Source organism: Phyllopteryx taeniolatus, chromosome 3, assembly GCF_024500385.1.
Source record: "Phyllopteryx taeniolatus isolate TA_2022b chromosome 3, UOR_Ptae_1.2, whole genome shotgun sequence".
In the NCBI taxonomy this organism is placed as follows: domain Eukaryota; kingdom Metazoa; phylum Chordata; class Actinopteri; order Syngnathiformes; family Syngnathidae; genus Phyllopteryx; species Phyllopteryx taeniolatus.
Window position 1 is genome coordinate 18272233 of NC_084504.1, and position 19145 is coordinate 18291377.

The 19145-nt window shown below is 38.9% G+C and overlaps 1 protein-coding gene across 3 annotated transcripts in view; it reads right to left on the minus strand.

Moving 5' to 3' along the window:
- Window positions 1-19145, minus strand: part of LOC133475015 (GDNF family receptor alpha-2-like) — a 90825-nt gene that overhangs the window by 61382 nt on the left and 10298 nt on the right. For all 3 annotated transcript variants that reach the window (XM_061767293.1, XM_061767292.1, XM_061767291.1), the window contains exon 3: window positions 5515-5601. In XM_061767293.1, coding sequence (XP_061623277.1) covers window positions 5515-5601 — 87 coding nt within the window. The remainder of the gene's footprint in view (window positions 1-5514; window positions 5602-19145) is intronic.

The window sequence follows — 19145 nt, forward strand, 5'->3', positions numbered from 1 at the left end:
TTTTTTTTAACTATACAATGTATATAAAACTAAATATAGCTTCACATATCTTTTGCTAAGGTGGAGGGCGTTCTGGAGCCAATCCCAGCTATCTTCGGGCAAGAGGCGGGGTACACCCTGAACTGGTCGCCAGCCAATCGCAGGGCACATTTATTTTGTTAAATAAATTAAAGCTGTCAATGTGGCCCTTAATTCCCTCATTCGATATTTCTGTATGTGGCCTTGGAAGAAAAATTTGGGACATCGTTGGTTTAAAAGAAGAGGCTAACCAGTTATTTGTGGATTAAATCGACGGAACTTCTCTAGGAATTTTAATTTTATTAACTTTTACATTTTAAGAACTTTACTATGAATTCATCACTGTAAAAAAATTATTTTAAAAAAAGGTGGGGGAATTAGAAACATAAAATGCTTGTAATAATTTAACATTAGTCATCACGTATAACAATTTTAAATTTTGTTACTGATTTTAGCAAGAATCATGGAAGTTGATGCACATAAGTTGATCCACATAAAATAATGTGGCGGGCTGGCTCTTGCCCCGGAGCCTTGATTTTGACGTGTGCTATAGGCAATTATAAATATTTTTAGCAATTCCATTACTCTAAATTTTCCGTTATTTTCGTCAGGGCTTGGTCTCTAACCCTCATAAATAGGGAGGATTCCCTGTACAGTATCCATAGCTGATGCTGATGTATTGATACTTTACTGTGAGAGATAATGATGCACTGTCAATAATATGGCCCACCCCTGCAGCAATGAGGGCACTTGAACAAGCACTGTGTTTGGAATCATAACTCATTCCCTCCACCCTAATCATTATGTAAAGATTTCAATTGTATATATTGTAATACAGTATATAGTTCGCTCATCAGTCAAATGAAAAATACTGGTAGTTTTCAAACACCATCCATGTTCACCGTTTATTACATCATTGCTGTTGTATAATTGCAATTTACTGGCTTAACATTAGCTGATGGACCTAATATTAATAATAATAATAATTATTGTCCAAATAAATAAATTAAAATAAGTAAGCATTGCTGTATATTGAGTGTCTAATGAAATGAATACAAAACAAAAACACACTTAATGTTCATCCCTGTTGTGATGTGTAGCTCTACTTATAGTAGAGATATTTTCATGCCTACAACTCACACAATTTGTCTTGTGCTGAAACTCAAACAATACCCCGGGAACGGAAAATCCTTTTTTTCTGTATCAGCAGAATGCATCATGGGATGTATTGCTTTTCAAGTGACCATCAGTTGTTCACTGCTTTTCAAGATGCAATGTAGGAACATTGAGTGACAACTTATACTGATTACACATTGGAGCAGCACCACAGAATGGTAAACGCACTTTAAAGCAGTGACTGACAACCAGGGTGCCGTGAGAAGATCATCAGGGGTGACACGGCAAATTATTCAAATTCACATAATTTGTCCGAAATGTATTAATTACAAATATGTCTTTGTTTATCTATCTATGCCTGTGACGTATAGTGACACGCAGAACAATTAAATGCTCTTCCATTAGATGGCAGAAGGTACAATAAACCTGTGTATCCACCTGTTGCCATTCATAGAACAGAATAAGTCATAACTTTCAGATGAGATCATCATTATTTCACTATTCCTACTTTTTGTGACATATTTGTTTGGTGTTGTGCCATGAGATTTTTGTAATGTAAACTAGGTGCCTTGGCTCAATAAAGTTTGGGAAATACTGCTACGGTACTATATAATGTAGTGGATAAGGAGTGATGTGGAACACAGCCAAAGGTCTCAACAAGGATGCATTTGTCAGTCCCAACTTCCAGTAAAGGGTCAGCTGCAATCATTCTAGTGCTTGTGATGAAGTCATCTGTGGGCATGTTGCAGCTAATGCAGATGAAGTCATTGAGGGCGACTAGTGTTCTTGTTAGGGAGACAGACCCCGCAGCTTGAAGTGACTCATCGCCTCATTGTCTGAGTGCATGTGAAAATAAGTGGCGACAATAGGAGAGAAGGACAGGTCTAAGTAGAACAGATTTAAGTTATACCTGTGGCATAGCCTTAAAGACATTGCTTTAGAAATTCTAAATTCTATAGTGGCCTCGACATGAGGTAAATCCGCTGCCTTTGCAAAGATAATAACACTCACTTTTGATTGACAGAGAGCTACTTAAGATTACAGCTTTGGAAAAAGTAAGAGACCAAAAAAAACACATTGGGCCTTATTACCATACCCTTACCATATCGATTTTGACAATCTTTTCATTTTCTGACAATAAATGCTCCAAATGACAATATTTGTATTTGGAATTATGGAGTTACAGTATGTTGTCGGTACTTTATAGGATGGAAAAAATATCATTTTAGTCAAACATATACCTATAAATAGAAAAATCATAGAAACAGATTTCTTTTTTCATTTTAAAGTGTTCTCTTATCACCCCCCCCCCCCCCCCCCCCCCTTAATTTGTTTTATTTTATTTGTACCACAGCACAGCGTCATACAGACAGCTGTTTATAACCATTATCTCCTCCTAGCTACATAAGGTAACCAAAACAGCCCTCGAATTGGCTGGCTATTAGTCCAGGGTATCAGCTGGGACAAAAATAGAAACATCTGACATGACACATGTATTCTTTGGGTTTCACATACAAATATTTATCAACATGATCCTGAAGAACAATATCAGTAAAGTAATGCAAATTATTACATAGCTGTTTTTCCTGTGGTTTTCTTTCAGGCCCACAATCAATTACTCTGTGAGCTCAAAAATTATAAATAATGAGGTAAGCTGGCAGCGGAAAAGATTCCTGAGAGCAAATCCGATATTTCACCTTGGGGAGAATGAACGAAAACAGCTGAATGAAAATGGATGGGTTAATGACTCCCCATGTTACATCTTAATCAACTAAGTACAGTGTAGCATATGCTTTGTTTTCAACTGGAGGGGCTAGACATTGGCTAGCAATTAGTATACATTTTGGCAGGCATTGACATATTGCAACTTTTCTACATTCATTATCAATCATCGGGCCAGATGACATCACACGTTATTAGACACTCTTAGTACTCTGAAAGACATTGAAATGAAGTGGATATTAAGTGTTTGTAATTTTTTATCCTTTGTGTTAAAAGTAAGAATGTCAGAGACATATTTTAAAGACACTTTTGAACAGTTAACTTGTGTCCTCTGACACTACAGTAAACACTGCTGAATTTCCTGTGTACATTCTGGTTTTTCTTCTTTTTAGCCATATTGTACTGAGCAGCCACGACAGAGGTGTGTGTGCCACTTTCCTGAATTGCAATCAGTTCCGATTCCGTCATTTGATCATCACACTTTTCATCTTTGGCACCCCAGTACTTCTTTATGTGGTGGCATCACACACAAAGGCAAATAGCAATCAAAATTAATCCTTGAGAAAAATGGTTCTCAAACTTTTTACACAGAGTACCACCTCAAAAAAATACTTGGCTATTAAAGTACCACCATCATGACCAAAATTAAAATACACTAATGTAGTAGGCCCAAGTGTTTATAAAAATTGAGGCAGAGGTTTTAGTATATTTCATATTTTTGTTAGCCACTGTAACATTATGCGCTGTTTGATTATTAGCACTGTGCTTAAATATAGGAAACAAAAAACCTCCACCTAAATAATAATTCAATTAAAATGTATAGCACATAAAAGTTAAAAATAAAATATAACTTTTTTTTACCTAAATAAATGCTTGAAAACAAACATTTCTAAGTGATTAAATTCAAATGTATTTAAAAGTTAAATAATACTGAACTGTGCAAAAAAAAAACAACGTGTGAATATGAGTGTGAATGGTTGTTTGTTTATATGTGCCCTGCGATTGACAGTTCAGGGTGTACCCCGCCTCTCGCCCGAAGATAGCTGGGATAGGCTCCAGCACGCCAGCGACCCTAGTGAGGATAAGCGGTACAGAAAATGGATGGATGGATGATCTAAAGTAATCCATCAGGAACCTTTAACTTAAAATGGTCTAAATCCTTGAAATTTCAGTCTCTCAGCAGGTAATATTAATAATTATTTTTATTATAAAAATAAAGCAGACTAATTATGTTTGTGTTTCATCAAAATGTCATCCTTTACTTTGGAAAACATTGTTCTCACCTATTACAGGCCAAACCGGTCACTGAATCATAATCAATTTATTTTTGTGCATTTTCTGCACTGTCAGTCTGAAATAAAGTTCTGTTTTTGAAAAAAAGAAAGGAATGGAAATTTAAAGTTTTTTAAAATCTGATTCATCGATTAATCTAAAAAAAATAATCGACAGATGACTCGATTATTAAAAAAAGCGTTACTTGCAGCCCTACTCACAAGATTCTCTGAAATTTGGATGATGAACCCCGTGATAAAGAGTTTTGTTCGATTTTCAAGGCACATCTTGCCCCAAAATTTGGGTTACACTCCAAATTGTACAACTTTAAGGACAATCAAGTCTCGGTTCTCTTCATTTCCCCTAATTCCAAAATAATCAATGCCTACACTTCTATAGCTGTTCCAATGATCTTTTTTTGCTTCATTCTGTCATACAAACATTTAATGCGAGACCAAGTGATGCACCAATGATTCCAAGCTAAGGGGATTATGCAAAAAGCGTGCCTTTGTGGTACATCCCTACAAAGCAAAAAACAAGTGATGGAAAAATATGCTGTCTTTAGTGTTTCTAGATTGCTTTTGGCAAAAAAACAGAGGTAAAAAAGTAGAAAAGAACATCCTCTGGTAATGTCTTGACAGGGAAGGATGAAAGAAAACCACTGGATGTGCATCTGTAGCTCGTAGGCCTACAGTGGGCTGACATCCCACAACCTATAGAACAGCCTTTGCAGCCTATGAACAAGCTTTGTTTGAAAGTAAGCTCTGCATTGATTAGTGGCACCGTGATGGTAATAACCGGTAAATTAAATCATTAGCTCTGTGGTGCCTGCTGAGCCCAAGCTGTTTAATTAGTAAAGAGGAAATCAAACTGGAAGGAAAATCAATACAACGTGGGCTTGCTCTCTAGTTTACCTCACATGCCCGCAACCCTCATATGCCACAAAACACACCAGCAACATAAACACTAAACAACAAAACGGCTGACCTCACAGACTCTTTGGCCAACACTTCCATCCCAAAAGTATCTACGTACATGTACAAAAGTAACCAATAAAATGTTGGGCTGGACCCATTAGCTCTGATTCTTTATCCTAACAATTGATTTTGGATTATTACATGCTTTTAATTTTGCAGGAACAGTTTGAGGAATGCCCTTCTTTGGAAAGCATGACAACTGACCTGTACTCACTGTACTGGATTTTCTTTTCTTTTTTTTTGGTTAGTCTTTTTTGGGGGGGTAATTTTTTCGGTGCAATTATAATGGCCGTCAATTATCTGGATTTTCGCATTCACCCATGAATAGCGGGGGTCCACTGTATATGATGATCTAAATATAGGTTAAATATTCCTAGTAGGGGTCAAGTTCGTGTCCAAGGCCAGTTACCTGAGGAGATAGAGGCCAAGCGGAATGCATCCTGGTGTCGGCCAGGTGCTACAGGTTCATACGGGGACGAGTCATCCACATCTCCACCTGAAAGGACAGAGCGAGTGTTTAAATCACATCATTCAAGACTCTTATTATCCTGCATAAATCATTGGACTTCATGAAGGGACACTTCTCCTTGAATTCCCACAGATGTTAAGTAAGATTTAGAATATCTGACCGAAAGGTTATGTGATAGTTAAAAATGGATCTTCACTGTTCAATGTCATGTACCTTTGTTTTTGAACCTTGTGGTTTGATGTAGGTGGTCAACATAAGCAGAAACACATTTTCCTTTGCTTACAACTACGCTATTTAGAAAAGAACAACAAAAAAGAATTCAAAGAATCTAATTAGCACTGCGATGAGCCTTCTGTGTGCGTCTGTGTCGTCCCTAATCCCGCATTTAACATTCACAACCATTTGGTGTGACTGAGAACATGTCACCCACCAGTGAGCAATAGTTTTAGAATAGAACCCTGATAAAACTATTCAAGCTACGAACAGTAATGAAGGGGCCAATGAATCAGCAATGATCGGGCTCTCGCACCTCAACACCTGTTGGCGGTTAGAGTCATGTATGACTCCGGTAATTTTTGGTAAATTTTCATTGGCTCTCTTTGGTGCTGTGACGAATTGAGGACAGCGTTCCATGGATCTCTGCAGGCCGAGACTTTTCATCATACAAAAGTTTTGTTCAAAACAGACGAGCCTGACTAGCTAGGACTGACTAGCCTCCGGCTAGTCTGTCCAAACTAATCCTTGCTGTATGAATTGATTAAGCCTGCTCATATGAGAGGCAAAACATCTTCTAAGACAACCAGAACAGTCCAGTTTCGATCGATTCAATGCCCTGAGAATCTTCATATCCTAGACATACTGTAGCTAACAAATTTCGTGCCCAATCAGTGCTGGAGGATATTTGTTTTTAATTCTCCAGAAGGTGCCACCAAGTGAGTTTTGTAATTGTGAAAATGATTGCTTCAAGGTAAATTATCAACTTCCTGTTCCTTTTACAGCATGGTTTTGCTTTTTTGTAGACTGCAAGATGTGCTGCCGCCACAAACAATCAGAAGCAATCAGTAGATACAGAATATTTTTTTGTTATTCTCCAGCATTTTATTTTTGTATGTCGCTTGTGAGAATACATAATCACCAAATCAGTAAGAAGAAATGAAGACATCGATGGCATCAACCATGTGTTGATATTTTACAAAAATATGAATGACTGAATAGAAAAGCAAAAGAAAACCAATAGACATACACTGGCGTGCTATAAAAGGGAATTTTCAATTGTGTGTCCTGAGGGGAAACAAAGCAAATCTTTGGCATGTGTATGTCTTTAAAGTCATTGCTGTATGTGAAGCTTTCTGCCCCCTTTCCATCAATATTGACAATCATAACAAGATAGAGAAGTGCTCATGGAGCCACTGGCAGCTGAGTTCAGTGTGTGAAGGCTAAGTGTGTTTTTGTGCTTGTGTGCATAGGTGCGTGTGTGTAGAAAGAGGAAGAAATGGAAGTGAAAATGTAATCCTCTAATCCTCAAAGTTTGGAGTGTATGCACTTTTCTTGTTCTCGCCTTTTTGTTTGTACATGCTGATCAAATTGTACATCTGAGCATATTTGCAAGTGTATGTTGGCTACCTTGCCTGCCTGCCTGCTTGCTTGCTGGAAACATAGTGACATAGTGTTTAATTACACTTGCATTCTAAAGTTGTGCTCCTTCAGAATCTTTTCAATAGGTTCAAAATTAGCACTTGCAACCTTTTCCAATATTCCATGTCTATCTTTTCAGCAGTGGACACAGCTTTTGTGTATTCCATGAAGGTGTAAATTATCTCCAATGCGCGCTACAATATGCTTCTTATATTACATCCAGAACACACTGTACTGCACCTAACAATCTGAAACAAAGACCGTACAGTATATCATCTGCAAAAATTCACTCATGCTGCAATTGAAGGTCATCACCAGTGGTGGATAAAGTAGCCAAAAATTGTACTCGAGTAAGAATACTATTACTTTAGAGTATGACTTAAAAGTTATAAGTAGTCTTCCAAATAATTACTCGAGTAATTATACAGTAAAAAAAAAAAAAAAAATCATATACTGAGTAACTAGTAACTTCTGATACATACCGGTACTTTTTTCCGAATGTGAACGTCAAATAGACAAAATTATAAAGTAGGAATTTGCAAATTGGCGGCACGGTGGACGTCTGCCTCACAGTTCTGAGGACCGGGGTTCAATCCCCGGCCTCGCCAGTGTGGAGTTTGCATGTTCTCCCCGTGCCTGCGTGGGTTTTCTCCGGGGACTCCGCTTTCCTCCCACATTCCAAAAACATGCATGGTAGGTTAATTGAAGACTCTAAATTGCCCGTAGGTGTGAATGTGAGTGCGAATGGTTGTTTGTTTATATGTGCCCTGCGATCGGCTGGCAACCAGTTCAGGGTGTACCCCGCCCTCCTGCCCGATGATAGCTGGGATAGGCTCCAGTGCTCCCGTGACCCTTGTGAGGATAAGCGGCTCAGATAATGGTTGGATGGATGAATGGATGAATTTGCAAATTTAGATACTGCCCAACATTTTCACTTAACTAAAAGAATATCAATTTAACCTTTATAAAATAAGGAAATTCAACTACATGAAATGGTCCAAAATCAACTTTTTGTTTATACTTGTAAAACAGCAGAAAAGGCTTCTCAGGCAGATATTAAATACTGTAGAAAAGGATAGGCTTCAGGATGCCTGTGACCAGTGATGGCAGCAACGCGTTACAAAGTAACGCATTACTCCCAAAAAAAACACCATTTTCAGTAACAAGCAAAGTAACACATTACTTTCCCCGCGAAAGTAGTCAGATGAGAGTTACTTCTTCAAACCATCAATAGTAACTTTTGCATCATCAATGTCTCTCACTAAATACTAATTTGTAGTTAGTAGGCTTTACACGATCAGGATTTTTGGGGCCGATCACTGAGTTTAAAAAAACGATAACCGATCACCGATCCGATCACATGATAGAGGAATGTGTCTATTAAAATTACCTGTTCATTTACTGTATTGTAACTTGTGTACCTAATTGCTAAAAAAATTCTATTTACAATAAATAATGTATCTTTGTTCCTCTATTTATGCCAGTGAGGCATAGTGACAGACAGAACAAATGATAAATGGTCTTCTATTAGATGGCAAGAAGTAAATACAGTAATTAATGTATCCACTTCTTGTGACATTTTTGTTTGTTAGTGTGCCGTGAGATTTTTCCATTGTAAAATAAGTTCCTTGGCTCCATAAGGTTGGAAATCACTGCTCTAGTCAGATTGTGTATTTTTATCATGACATTTACATGACAGAAATAATGGGTGCTAACTTCTGTAATTAAATTACTTTATTTTTAATTAAATTACTTCACCCACACCGAAACTTTGGAACATGATTCGACAGAACGGTGGCATGTTTATGTACAACCGTTTGTGCTAGCAGTAGCTTGCTAGGCTACATAACATTTTGTTGCCTGCTTGCGAGCCGTATCGCATTCAAAGTACAGGAACATACCTCAAGCAAGCCTTAAACGAACGTCCTCTCCTCTCCTGAGCACCGGTGACCACCAACACACGTTTTCCCCCATTTTGTTCTTACAAACACACGGCGCGCTCCACTCTTGTTGTCGTCGCCACAGTAACAAGTGTATCCGGTCGCATTTGAGTTGACAAGCTAAAGCCCACTGATCGTAAAAAACGGGATCCGGTGGTTTCGGAATACAAGGTTTTATTGCAGTCGTCTGACATAGTGCAATCGTGATAGCAAATTTGTCTTGTAGTCTGATCTGGGCATTACGTGTTGTCTGTCTCAGACGTGTTGTCTGTTCCACACCGCCGACGTTTTTTTTTTTTTTTTCTTTCTTGGCCGTCAGATATTTACAGGTCTACGCCAAAAGACATGCGACAAGGCTAAAAATAAACTAGCTTTTGGATTCAAATATATTGTGCACGATGGTGACGCTGAGTCAATGTCTTTTGCGACGTCATTGATCGGATCGGCGAATTATGACATTAAGGCCAATCAATCGATCAGCATAAAATGCTAATTATCGGCTGATACCAATAAGGCCAACAAAATCAGCGTAAAGTTTAGTAGTTTGTGATTCAAGAGCAGTCAGCTGTACAGAAGCATTTAACTGAGACCACTTTTCTTTTCAACAAATTGAAGAAAGCGATTGGGAAGTGATTGTTTATCACTTAGTGACGGTGCAGTACCATAAAAGTGCAAAGAAATGCACGATTTCACTGTCGCCACACTATTTAGGTTTTTTTTCCTGAGTAAAAAGTGTATTTGATCGTCATTACTTTTTTTATTTACACATTAAGAATACAGTTTTACTGCCGTGTTAAACACGCAATGCATTGTGGGTTAATTATTCATAACGATGTGCGCGATCATAAATCGGTCACGGAGGGTAAGGACTGACTCACTGAAGGACTTACAATACCTAGCTAAAATAATATTTACAATGAAAAGTGAGAACTCTCAACTTGGTCTGGAGTCCGGACTGTGAGCTGGTTGAACGCGCTGCACCGCTAACGTCACACAGTAAGAAAAAAAGTTTTCTCGTTCTTCATATCAAAATTACTGTGGTGTGTGTGTGTGTGTGAGTGCGTGCGTGTGCGGGTGTGTGTGTGTGTGTCACTCACTTTCACGTTTATGTACACTCATGCACAAAGGCATTACACACGCACACAGTTGCCTTCATGGATTGTGTTGGCATGTCAAGTCTGCACTAAGTTGCTGATTTAATGTGGCAACTAATATTTAAGTTATTGGTTCATGTTGATGACATCATTCTGTAACTTGTGTGGTGTACATTACCAAGTAATGGGTTCAGCTAATGCTTTTTTGTACTGTGAATAAGGGAGGAATATCACTTCGCAGCTGCTAAAAGTAACTAAAAAGTTACTTTTTTCTTACTTACTTACTTTTCAAATCAAGTAATCAATAAAGTAACTAAGTTACTTTTGAGCTCCAGTAATCAGTAAAGTATCTAAGTTACTTTTTCAAGGCAACTGTGGCAACACTGCCTGTGACCCTAGTGAGGATAAGTGGTACGGAAAATGGATGGATGGATGGATGATTATATTTACGTTTTATGGAAGGATTTCATTTGCCTTGTAATTTTATGTAGCTAGTAAAGCACTTTGAGTTGTACTGTTTTCGATTTGTGCTCCACAAATATACTTGCCTTGCCTTACGATGGATACAGTTTGACCCAGGCACAAATGACTTGTATTTCCTTTTTCTTTGAGAGAAAAAATATATAATTTTGAGCAACTTTGTGATTTTACAACACAAATGCTGTATTTTGACGTAATTTACAAGCTGTTAGGTGCTTTGTTAATCGCATTGAAAAACAGATTTTTCAAATGATCCAAAAATATGTCAATTTTCTACTAATTATAGTGCATTCATATTTGCAATAATCTGACGGAATTCTTATCAAAGGGTAAACGTGGTTTGATCAAATAGAAATATGTCAACTTTCTACTAATTATAGTGGATTCACATTTGTAATAATGTGACGGAATTCTTATCAAAGGGTAAATGTGGTTTGATCAAATTAAGCCCAACAGATTCCTTCAGAAATTGATCCAAATAGCATGTTTAGTACAAGCATTGAATGAATTTTACCAAGTCGCGTTACCCATCCTTAGCATGTGTGCTGAAATGAATCACTTGTGCTCAAATATCACTGCTCTTTGACCCACAGCCAATCATGCATCATCATCATCATCATCATCATCATCAAGCAATAGAAAAAGTCTTCCCAGCTGTTTTGTGATATGATGTGTTTAGCTGCGGGGCAACGATTTATTGCTGTAATTAAGCCTCCATTTGCTTTAATTTTTTCTGCCAGTGCAGAGCATGACAGACCATCAGGCCTGCGCGGAGCCGCGGCATCAGTCATCCTCGCGCATTATCAATGAAGCTCAACTCCCGAGCTGATGGAGATTGTCCTTTTGATTTTCCGTGGCATTCTTGGCAACCTCCTAATGGCTGCAAGCAAAGTCAATTTTAATAACTGTCATTCACAGCTCCCTTATTGTACTCCTGTTTGATTGATTTCACATTCCCTGTTTTTCTGCAGGCTAATGTTGGGGAAAAGTCACAACATTGCTCAATCGTAAAAATGGCACTAGTGTTAAACTGTAGCATAATGGAAGCCGGCCTGTGTGACACACAAAGAGTAGCTGCTTGTGGTGCACACTTCAAGGAAAAACAAAAAAAGGTGACGAAGTTTCACAGTCAGAGCTCCAAAAAGCTTGCAAAATGAGCTGTCAGAGATCTAGCGTGTCAAATTGCTTTCTGTGAAGGCAATGCTGCAATACGTCAAATTCATTACATTAGCATGAGGCGCAAACATGGAGTCAACTGGCCGCGCATGTGCATCTTTCCATGAATTCCGCTCCCCCGAACGCATCTGGGAGCATAAATTCATTTTACAGCGCCGCTTTTGAAGTCATATTGACATTTTAAACTCAATTTCAGCCCAGACAAATAGAATATTGGATTAGCCCGTGATAATATTTCAAGTCACATATCTGAATGCGGCGACGTGGCGTGCAGGCGGGCAACCTGCGAAGAGAAGCGTTTTCCCCCTCACATTTCCTAGGGCGATGTGCGATGGTAATACCAATAGTTACACACTCACTTAGCTGAAATCACCATTTTTATATATATGCCTGGCTCTTGCTGATTGAAAACTGGTTTCCTTCTGAAAACTCGGTTTTAAAAAATAAATAAAAATTGAGAAATCCTTTTATTGCGTTGTCGCAGGTCACACGGATCATTAAAAGCAGCTCTGCAGGCTCATCATATCAGCCTCCCAATTTAGATTTTATATCAAAACCAAAGGCGAATTTAGGTTGTTATAAAACTAAAACGGCTTAAATGTTGCCATCAAGCGCTTCAATGTTTCATGTAAAATATGATTAGTGCTTCTTTATGGCTGTGTCGCTTACCCGCAGGAAAACCAGCCAAATAATTAGTCTGTCTGAAAATGTATTTACAAAATAATTTAACCCCTCCGTGCAGACAGGGGAGGCCACCGCTGACAACAAGTGGCAATTTCAATTAACGACGCCGAGCGAGTGGCTGCAGCCTGCCACCAACACACACACGCACACACGCACGCACATACACACATATTCCGAGCCATGCTGTGATGACAGCCTGCGGGTCTGGAAGTTGACTTGTGAAACACACATTCATTTAGTGGCGCTATGAGGACTAAGTCTTAATACTCCCATCATGACCGCATGCACAACGCAGGATGGCCTGTCACTCACTAACACGGAACCGTGCCTACTTCGCTTTAGAGGGGGCAACGGATCCTCGCATTTAGGGATGAGAGCGGAAAAGGTAGATTGACAAGAAGGAAAGGCTATGAAAGGATTTATTGATCGTGTCCAAAAAGCTATCGGCAGGTTCTTTCTTATGATGATGAAGTAGCTAAGTGTGTCGGTCACAGAGGAGGGAGGGAGTGAGGGGGGTAAGAGGGGGTGCAGGTGGGAGGATGTATTCAGCATGCAAGAGGCTTCTTCACCCCCGATCCGCCTGACATGAGGGGCAGCCTGAAAAAATGTTCTGCTTATGACAGTGGATGGCTCAGGTAATGGCCGGTGACTGCTACCATTGCTCACAGTAATGATGGTTTCACCCAGGAATACTATGTACCTTTGCGACCCCCCCCCGCCCCCCTCCTCATCCTCTACCTCCTCACGCTTTCTTTTCTGTTCTCCGCCCTCATTATTTCTTCTTTCTCCCATGTCTATCAGAGCCGCTGCCTCATTGCATCCTTATAAACTGGCGGCAGCGTGTGAGATTAACGTGATATCACACATCATAAGCAACTTGTGATATTAACGTGATGTAATGGCCTAGGCGGAGGGTGACCTTGTACCGTTGACATTTAAGAAAATACTGAAAATAAACCAAATGGCCAAAAAGAAAAAAAGTCAGCATTCAGTCTTAAGTACATGGTGTTCTGAAAGTCAGTGTGCGCTTATATTTTTGTTAACAGACATGTTTCCATATGGAATACACAAGGTACGTATGTATTCTATGTTGAAACATGTTCTGAACACATTAAGACATGGGTAATGTATGCCTTGTTTGTATGTAAGGCTGCACCATGTGTGTTAAAGTAGCAATGAAGGTTCATAATTAAGTGCGACATATATGCTCATTTCCATTAGCCCGTCTATGGTGTTTCACATAATATGCTAGCATTAAGCTAATGGACTTTCATTTGTTTTCAGTGTCATTTTTTTCCAGTAAACTTCAACTAGGAGTGACAAATGAATAGATTGAAGCAAGCCCGCTTTGCCTCCTATTTGGAGAACTGCAAGCGAGAGATCTTCTTTTTGTTTCCTCAAAACGATGTTGTACAATAGTCTATCATTTCTTGACAGTGAGATTCAGAACAGAGGACTAGAAATACTGTAAAAGGTGTGTTTTAATAAGTTCAAGTATGTTTTATTAAGTTTAAATATGTTTCAAATGTGTGGGAGGGATAAAACAATGAAAAATAATGGCTGTGAATGTTCATCCAGGTTATTTCATTCTCTGGTTATTTGATCCATCACAAGTGGACTATTCTGGACATCTTACAAGACGTTTTGCCTCTCATCCATGCAGTTGTGATTAAATCAATGTGCCTAGTATGATTTTTATTTTTATTTTTTAAAGTCTCTCAATATTGGGGATTTTTCTATATTGAAACATGTTTATTAATGGAAATATAAATGTACAGAAAATGGATGGATGGATATGTTTAAGGTAATGTTGGCACCTGTATGTTTGATTGTTTGTTACTGGTGGCATATCTTGAAAACATGTGAATAGGTTTGGATGAGTGCTAGTCCAGTGCATACTCTGCCTTTCACACATCTGAGAAGCTGGAGTCCAGCAGCTTCCCCATAACCTTGAACAGGATAAGCGGTAAAAAAAAAAAAAAATAGATGATACGTTTAGAGGATGTTTTGAGGATAGCTTCAGTATCACAAATGGACCATCTGATAAAATTTTGATTATGCTCTAACATGGCCATAACCCAAAAAGTATTAAAAGGAGTTCTAAGAAATTTGATATGATTGATGATATGATATGACCTAAGGACAAAAGGATTTGGGACATTTAATCACGATCTGGATTATTTTTGTAACATAGACAGAAGGGAAAACTGATTTTGTTGAAATTTGCTCTTCAGCTTTTCAAAGAGGGCAGCACAGTATACCGGTACTCGTGCGCACGTCTGCCTCACATATCTTTTGTTCTGGTTTTGAATCCCAACTCTGGTGTGTGGTTGGCATGTTTTCCGCCATACATGCTTGCGCAGTATGGCGGCTTCCTCCCGCATTCCAAAAACATGCATGTTTGTCCTCTGCGTCACTGAAATCATGGCATTAATTGATTAGGATTTCTGTCGATTTTGTGCAATTGATGGTTTACTAATTGCATTTGAAGCAACATGAAATAGTTTATGGGAAGTTGAGCTATATTCACACAGAACTTCACTGTGGGGAAAAACACCCTGTGGTCAAAATCAGGCATACAAACAGGAGTTCGGAACATGCAGAAGCAATATCTGTCGAAAATACTGATAGTTTGAGAAATAAAAACTAATCGGTTAATTGATCGTTAATTTTCCTCATGGTTGATCAAGGACAATGTATCATCCCTAGTGTTTAGAACAGCGTGTTTGTCAAGTTCTTCCACTGGCGCATAGATGCTAATTTGCTTTTGAACAATTTCCAGATAAATTGTCATGTGGATGATTGGGCTTGGTGGTGGTAGTGTAGATTCTCTCACTGTAGAGGAACCTGTCTCAGCTAATAAAGGTCCTCATGAAACCTCTTCACGGCTCAACCGAGGAAATAATGTATATTGAAGGTGTGCGAGTGATTGTATGAATGTTCTATTCCACTGCGCTGCTGCAAGGCTACTTCAGACCCAGGGCGCTAATTAAAAGGGAACCATGGCTGACTCCCTATAGGTGGTTGAGACCATGTATCATTTTTTAAATAATCACTTCTGGTGCATTGTCAGTGCAGGAACCACTCATTATTTGTTGATGAGCGTTGCATTGAAACATTATATTCAGCTGCCATTTCCTGTCGGAACACATTGTTAGTAGGTTGCTATTAGCACCACTGCAGATGGCTTAAATACTCACATTCGGACCCCTGTTATCTGTCGCCTAAAGGCAGGCAACTGTGTAGAGAGAGCTGTCCTAAAGCACTCTGATCAGACTTACTAAATATACAGTGAAGCCCCGTTTAACGCAAGGGATACGTTCCAGTCCCACTCACGATAGGTGAAAAGCTACCAGAATCTACCATCAAAAATATTTTTTCATAGTTTTACCACGCCAACATGCTTTAAACACATTGGAATTTATTAAAACAGACTTTTTAAAGTATCCCTTAGCACCTGTTCTCACACACGCTCAGAGTGTTCTTCTAATAAGATAAAACCTTAGAGAATTAAACAATGTACATTTATTCAAACACAAAAATATTCAATCAAACCATGTAATTTTGTCTAACAAAAGTCTGCTAGTCTAATTCCAACAACATGTGAAACGCCATCAACGACCTAACGGAAATTAGCATCTATGTTAGGCTGATTGTGAAACCTTCAAACAACTGCTACTTCAACACACAAGGAGCAACAACACATACAAACAGCCGTGATGCGTTGGTCGCGAACGAAATGACTCTAAGATCCAGATCTTTGAAGCGAACGATGACACCCGGCTCGTGACTGCGAGCCGCTTTCATCGTTTACCTAAGAGAGAGCCCGCCCGTGATTGGTCAATGTGTGTGGCACCTTCTCGCTCTTTCTTTCTCTCTGACTGCGCCAAGCAGAGATGGGGAGGGGCGGGAGCACACACAGAAGCACACAGACTGAGGAAGGAAGACGAGTGAGAAACAGTGCAAGGACCCATAAGAGAAAACACAAAAGTGCTGATAAGGAATAGTTACGAAAATGAGTGATAGCAGGAAAAGGAGTACAATCTAGACACATTTAAACTTTATTGGCAATACAAAGGCAGTGTAACGTCTGTGGAAAAAAATCTCTTATCGGGCTGGCTGCACAACCTGCTTAGGCACCCATTCGTGGAATGAGAAGAAGAAAAGACAAACATTTGAACCTGGTATTAATAAAAGTTCCGCTGTGTCTAATGCAACTGTTGCACATTGTAGCAATGTCAGTCCCTTCTGAGAGAACCTTTTCCAAAACAGGAGGCAAAAAATAATTTACGACAGAAGAAACTAGATCAGTTCCTCAAAGCCGAGCAACTTGCTTTCCCAATGTCAATCTTAACTATAGATAAGTTATCTGAATGCATTTTAATTTTTATTTTTGTTTTATATAGTTTAATTTATTTTGTTCTGTTGTGTGTTTTGCAAGGATTCTTTGTTGTTTCACTTTAAAATTTGCTTAAGAGAACAAAATTAAAAGCTTTAAATACCACTCTAAATAGTTATCTTTGTTTTTGTATTTTGTTTTATTCCAGCCATGATGTATGGATTAGAGACAGTGGCACTGAAGAGAAAACAGGAAGCAGAGCTGGAGGTGGCGGAAATGAAGATGTTGAGGTTCGCTCTCGGAGTGACCAGGTTGGATAAAATTAGAAATGAGCTCATCAGAGGGACAGCCAAGGTTCGATGTTTTGGAGACAAAGTTAGAGAGAGCAGACTTCAATGGTTTGGACACGTCCAGAGGAGAGATAGTGAGTATATTGGTAGAAGGATGATGACGATGGAGCTGCCAGGCAAGAGAGCTAGAGGAAGACCAAAGAGAAGGTTGATGGATGTCGTGAGGGAAGACATGATGGCAGTTGGTGTTCGAGAGGAGGATGCAGGAGATAGGCTGTCATGGAAAAGGATGACGCGCTGTAGCGACCCCTAACGGGACAAGCCGAAAGGAAAAGAAGAAAGAAGAAGAGTAGCACCAAGTAGCGTGAATAAGTAAAGGCATATTTTTATAATAAATATAATGGAAAGCATTTCAGGTTTTACATTAGTATGCATAATTTTACATTATTTTTGCGTAATAAATTAATTTAAGTCACAAAAAATCCAAAGAGCAGTTCCAGAGCCGTAAGAGATGGACGGTTAGTGAGCCGATCCAAAAGAGTCGGTTCTCTAAAAAGAGCTGGGATTCCCATCACGAACAAACAGAGCCAACAATAATACTCAGGCTTATATTATCTCTGCCCTGTGGGAACAACAAATATTTCAACAGCAAAAAGTGATACACAAAAGGGGTGGGTGCCCTCGTCGTCGTCTTGTTAATTTCACTGCATCTATTCCAGTAGATCTCGGTTCTGCCTGGCATATTGCGGCACAACATGGTACTACAGTGAAGGTGCGCAAATCTAAATTTGGATTATAGTGGGGGTTCATTGTATAAACGACAGGGAAGACAATTCAGGGATGTACAGAATATGGTGCATCAGACAAGTCAAAACGTGCTGTATTGTTACTGATGTTGGGTGGACTTTAACATGGCATTTATCATGGCACAAACACAGCCAATTTTACTGGGAGTTTGACAACTTTGTTTATATACAAATAGTCACTACTACTCAACAAAAAGTCAAACATGTTGTAATGAACATACTTTAGTGTACTGTGCGACACTCTTTTCGTTTTCGGCAAGAAGACAGACACAGAATGTTATTCTTATTAGCAACTCGTCATTACAAACTGATTTATTTCCGAGACCCTTCTACATTTATTGACTGTACAATTTTCTTATCTTTTTTGAGTGTCTGGACCTTGTGTGCTGTTACCAACGGACTTTACAAGGGCATCTTGCAACTTCAGGGCTTTTTGAGTGCCTGATTATCTGTTTTCATAAACACTAATTATTAGTGTAGAAGGATAACTCAACATTTTTTTCCCAGTTATCAGTGGTCAACGTATATTAAACAAATTACCATCACAGTTTAAAGGGCAAGCGTGGAAGATATTTCACGTCCAAACAATGAAATTCACAATGTTTGCAAAGCGAGAGTGTGTACTTTTCTGCGAAGTAATGCTGATACTTAGCAGCAGTGCTCTTTTTTTTCTATCCCTTTATAGGGCAAGAAACTATATTTGATAACTTAAACAAGCTAAAATGGACACCACACGCTTCACCATATTAGGCTATAGAACCATGTGATTTCTCAAATATACAGTATATTAAGTCAATTATTATAAGAAATAATATATATATATATATATATATATATGGCAACCATCCATTAATTTTCTATACCACTTATCCTGTTCATGGTTGGGAGAAGAAGTCTATCCCAGTCTGATGAATGAAAGGCAGACTAGACCCAGGACTGGTTGCTAGGTACTAAAAGTGTTTGTACGTTTTGTTTTTTTACGTTCTAGAATCATTTTCAGTATGTTTTCTAGAGGCACTGTGTACTACTGGTTAGCACTTCTGCCTCACAGTTCTGAGGTTGGGGGTTCAAATCTGGCCTTCCTTTGTGGAGTTTGCTTCCTCTCTTTGTGCTTGGGTGGGTTTTCC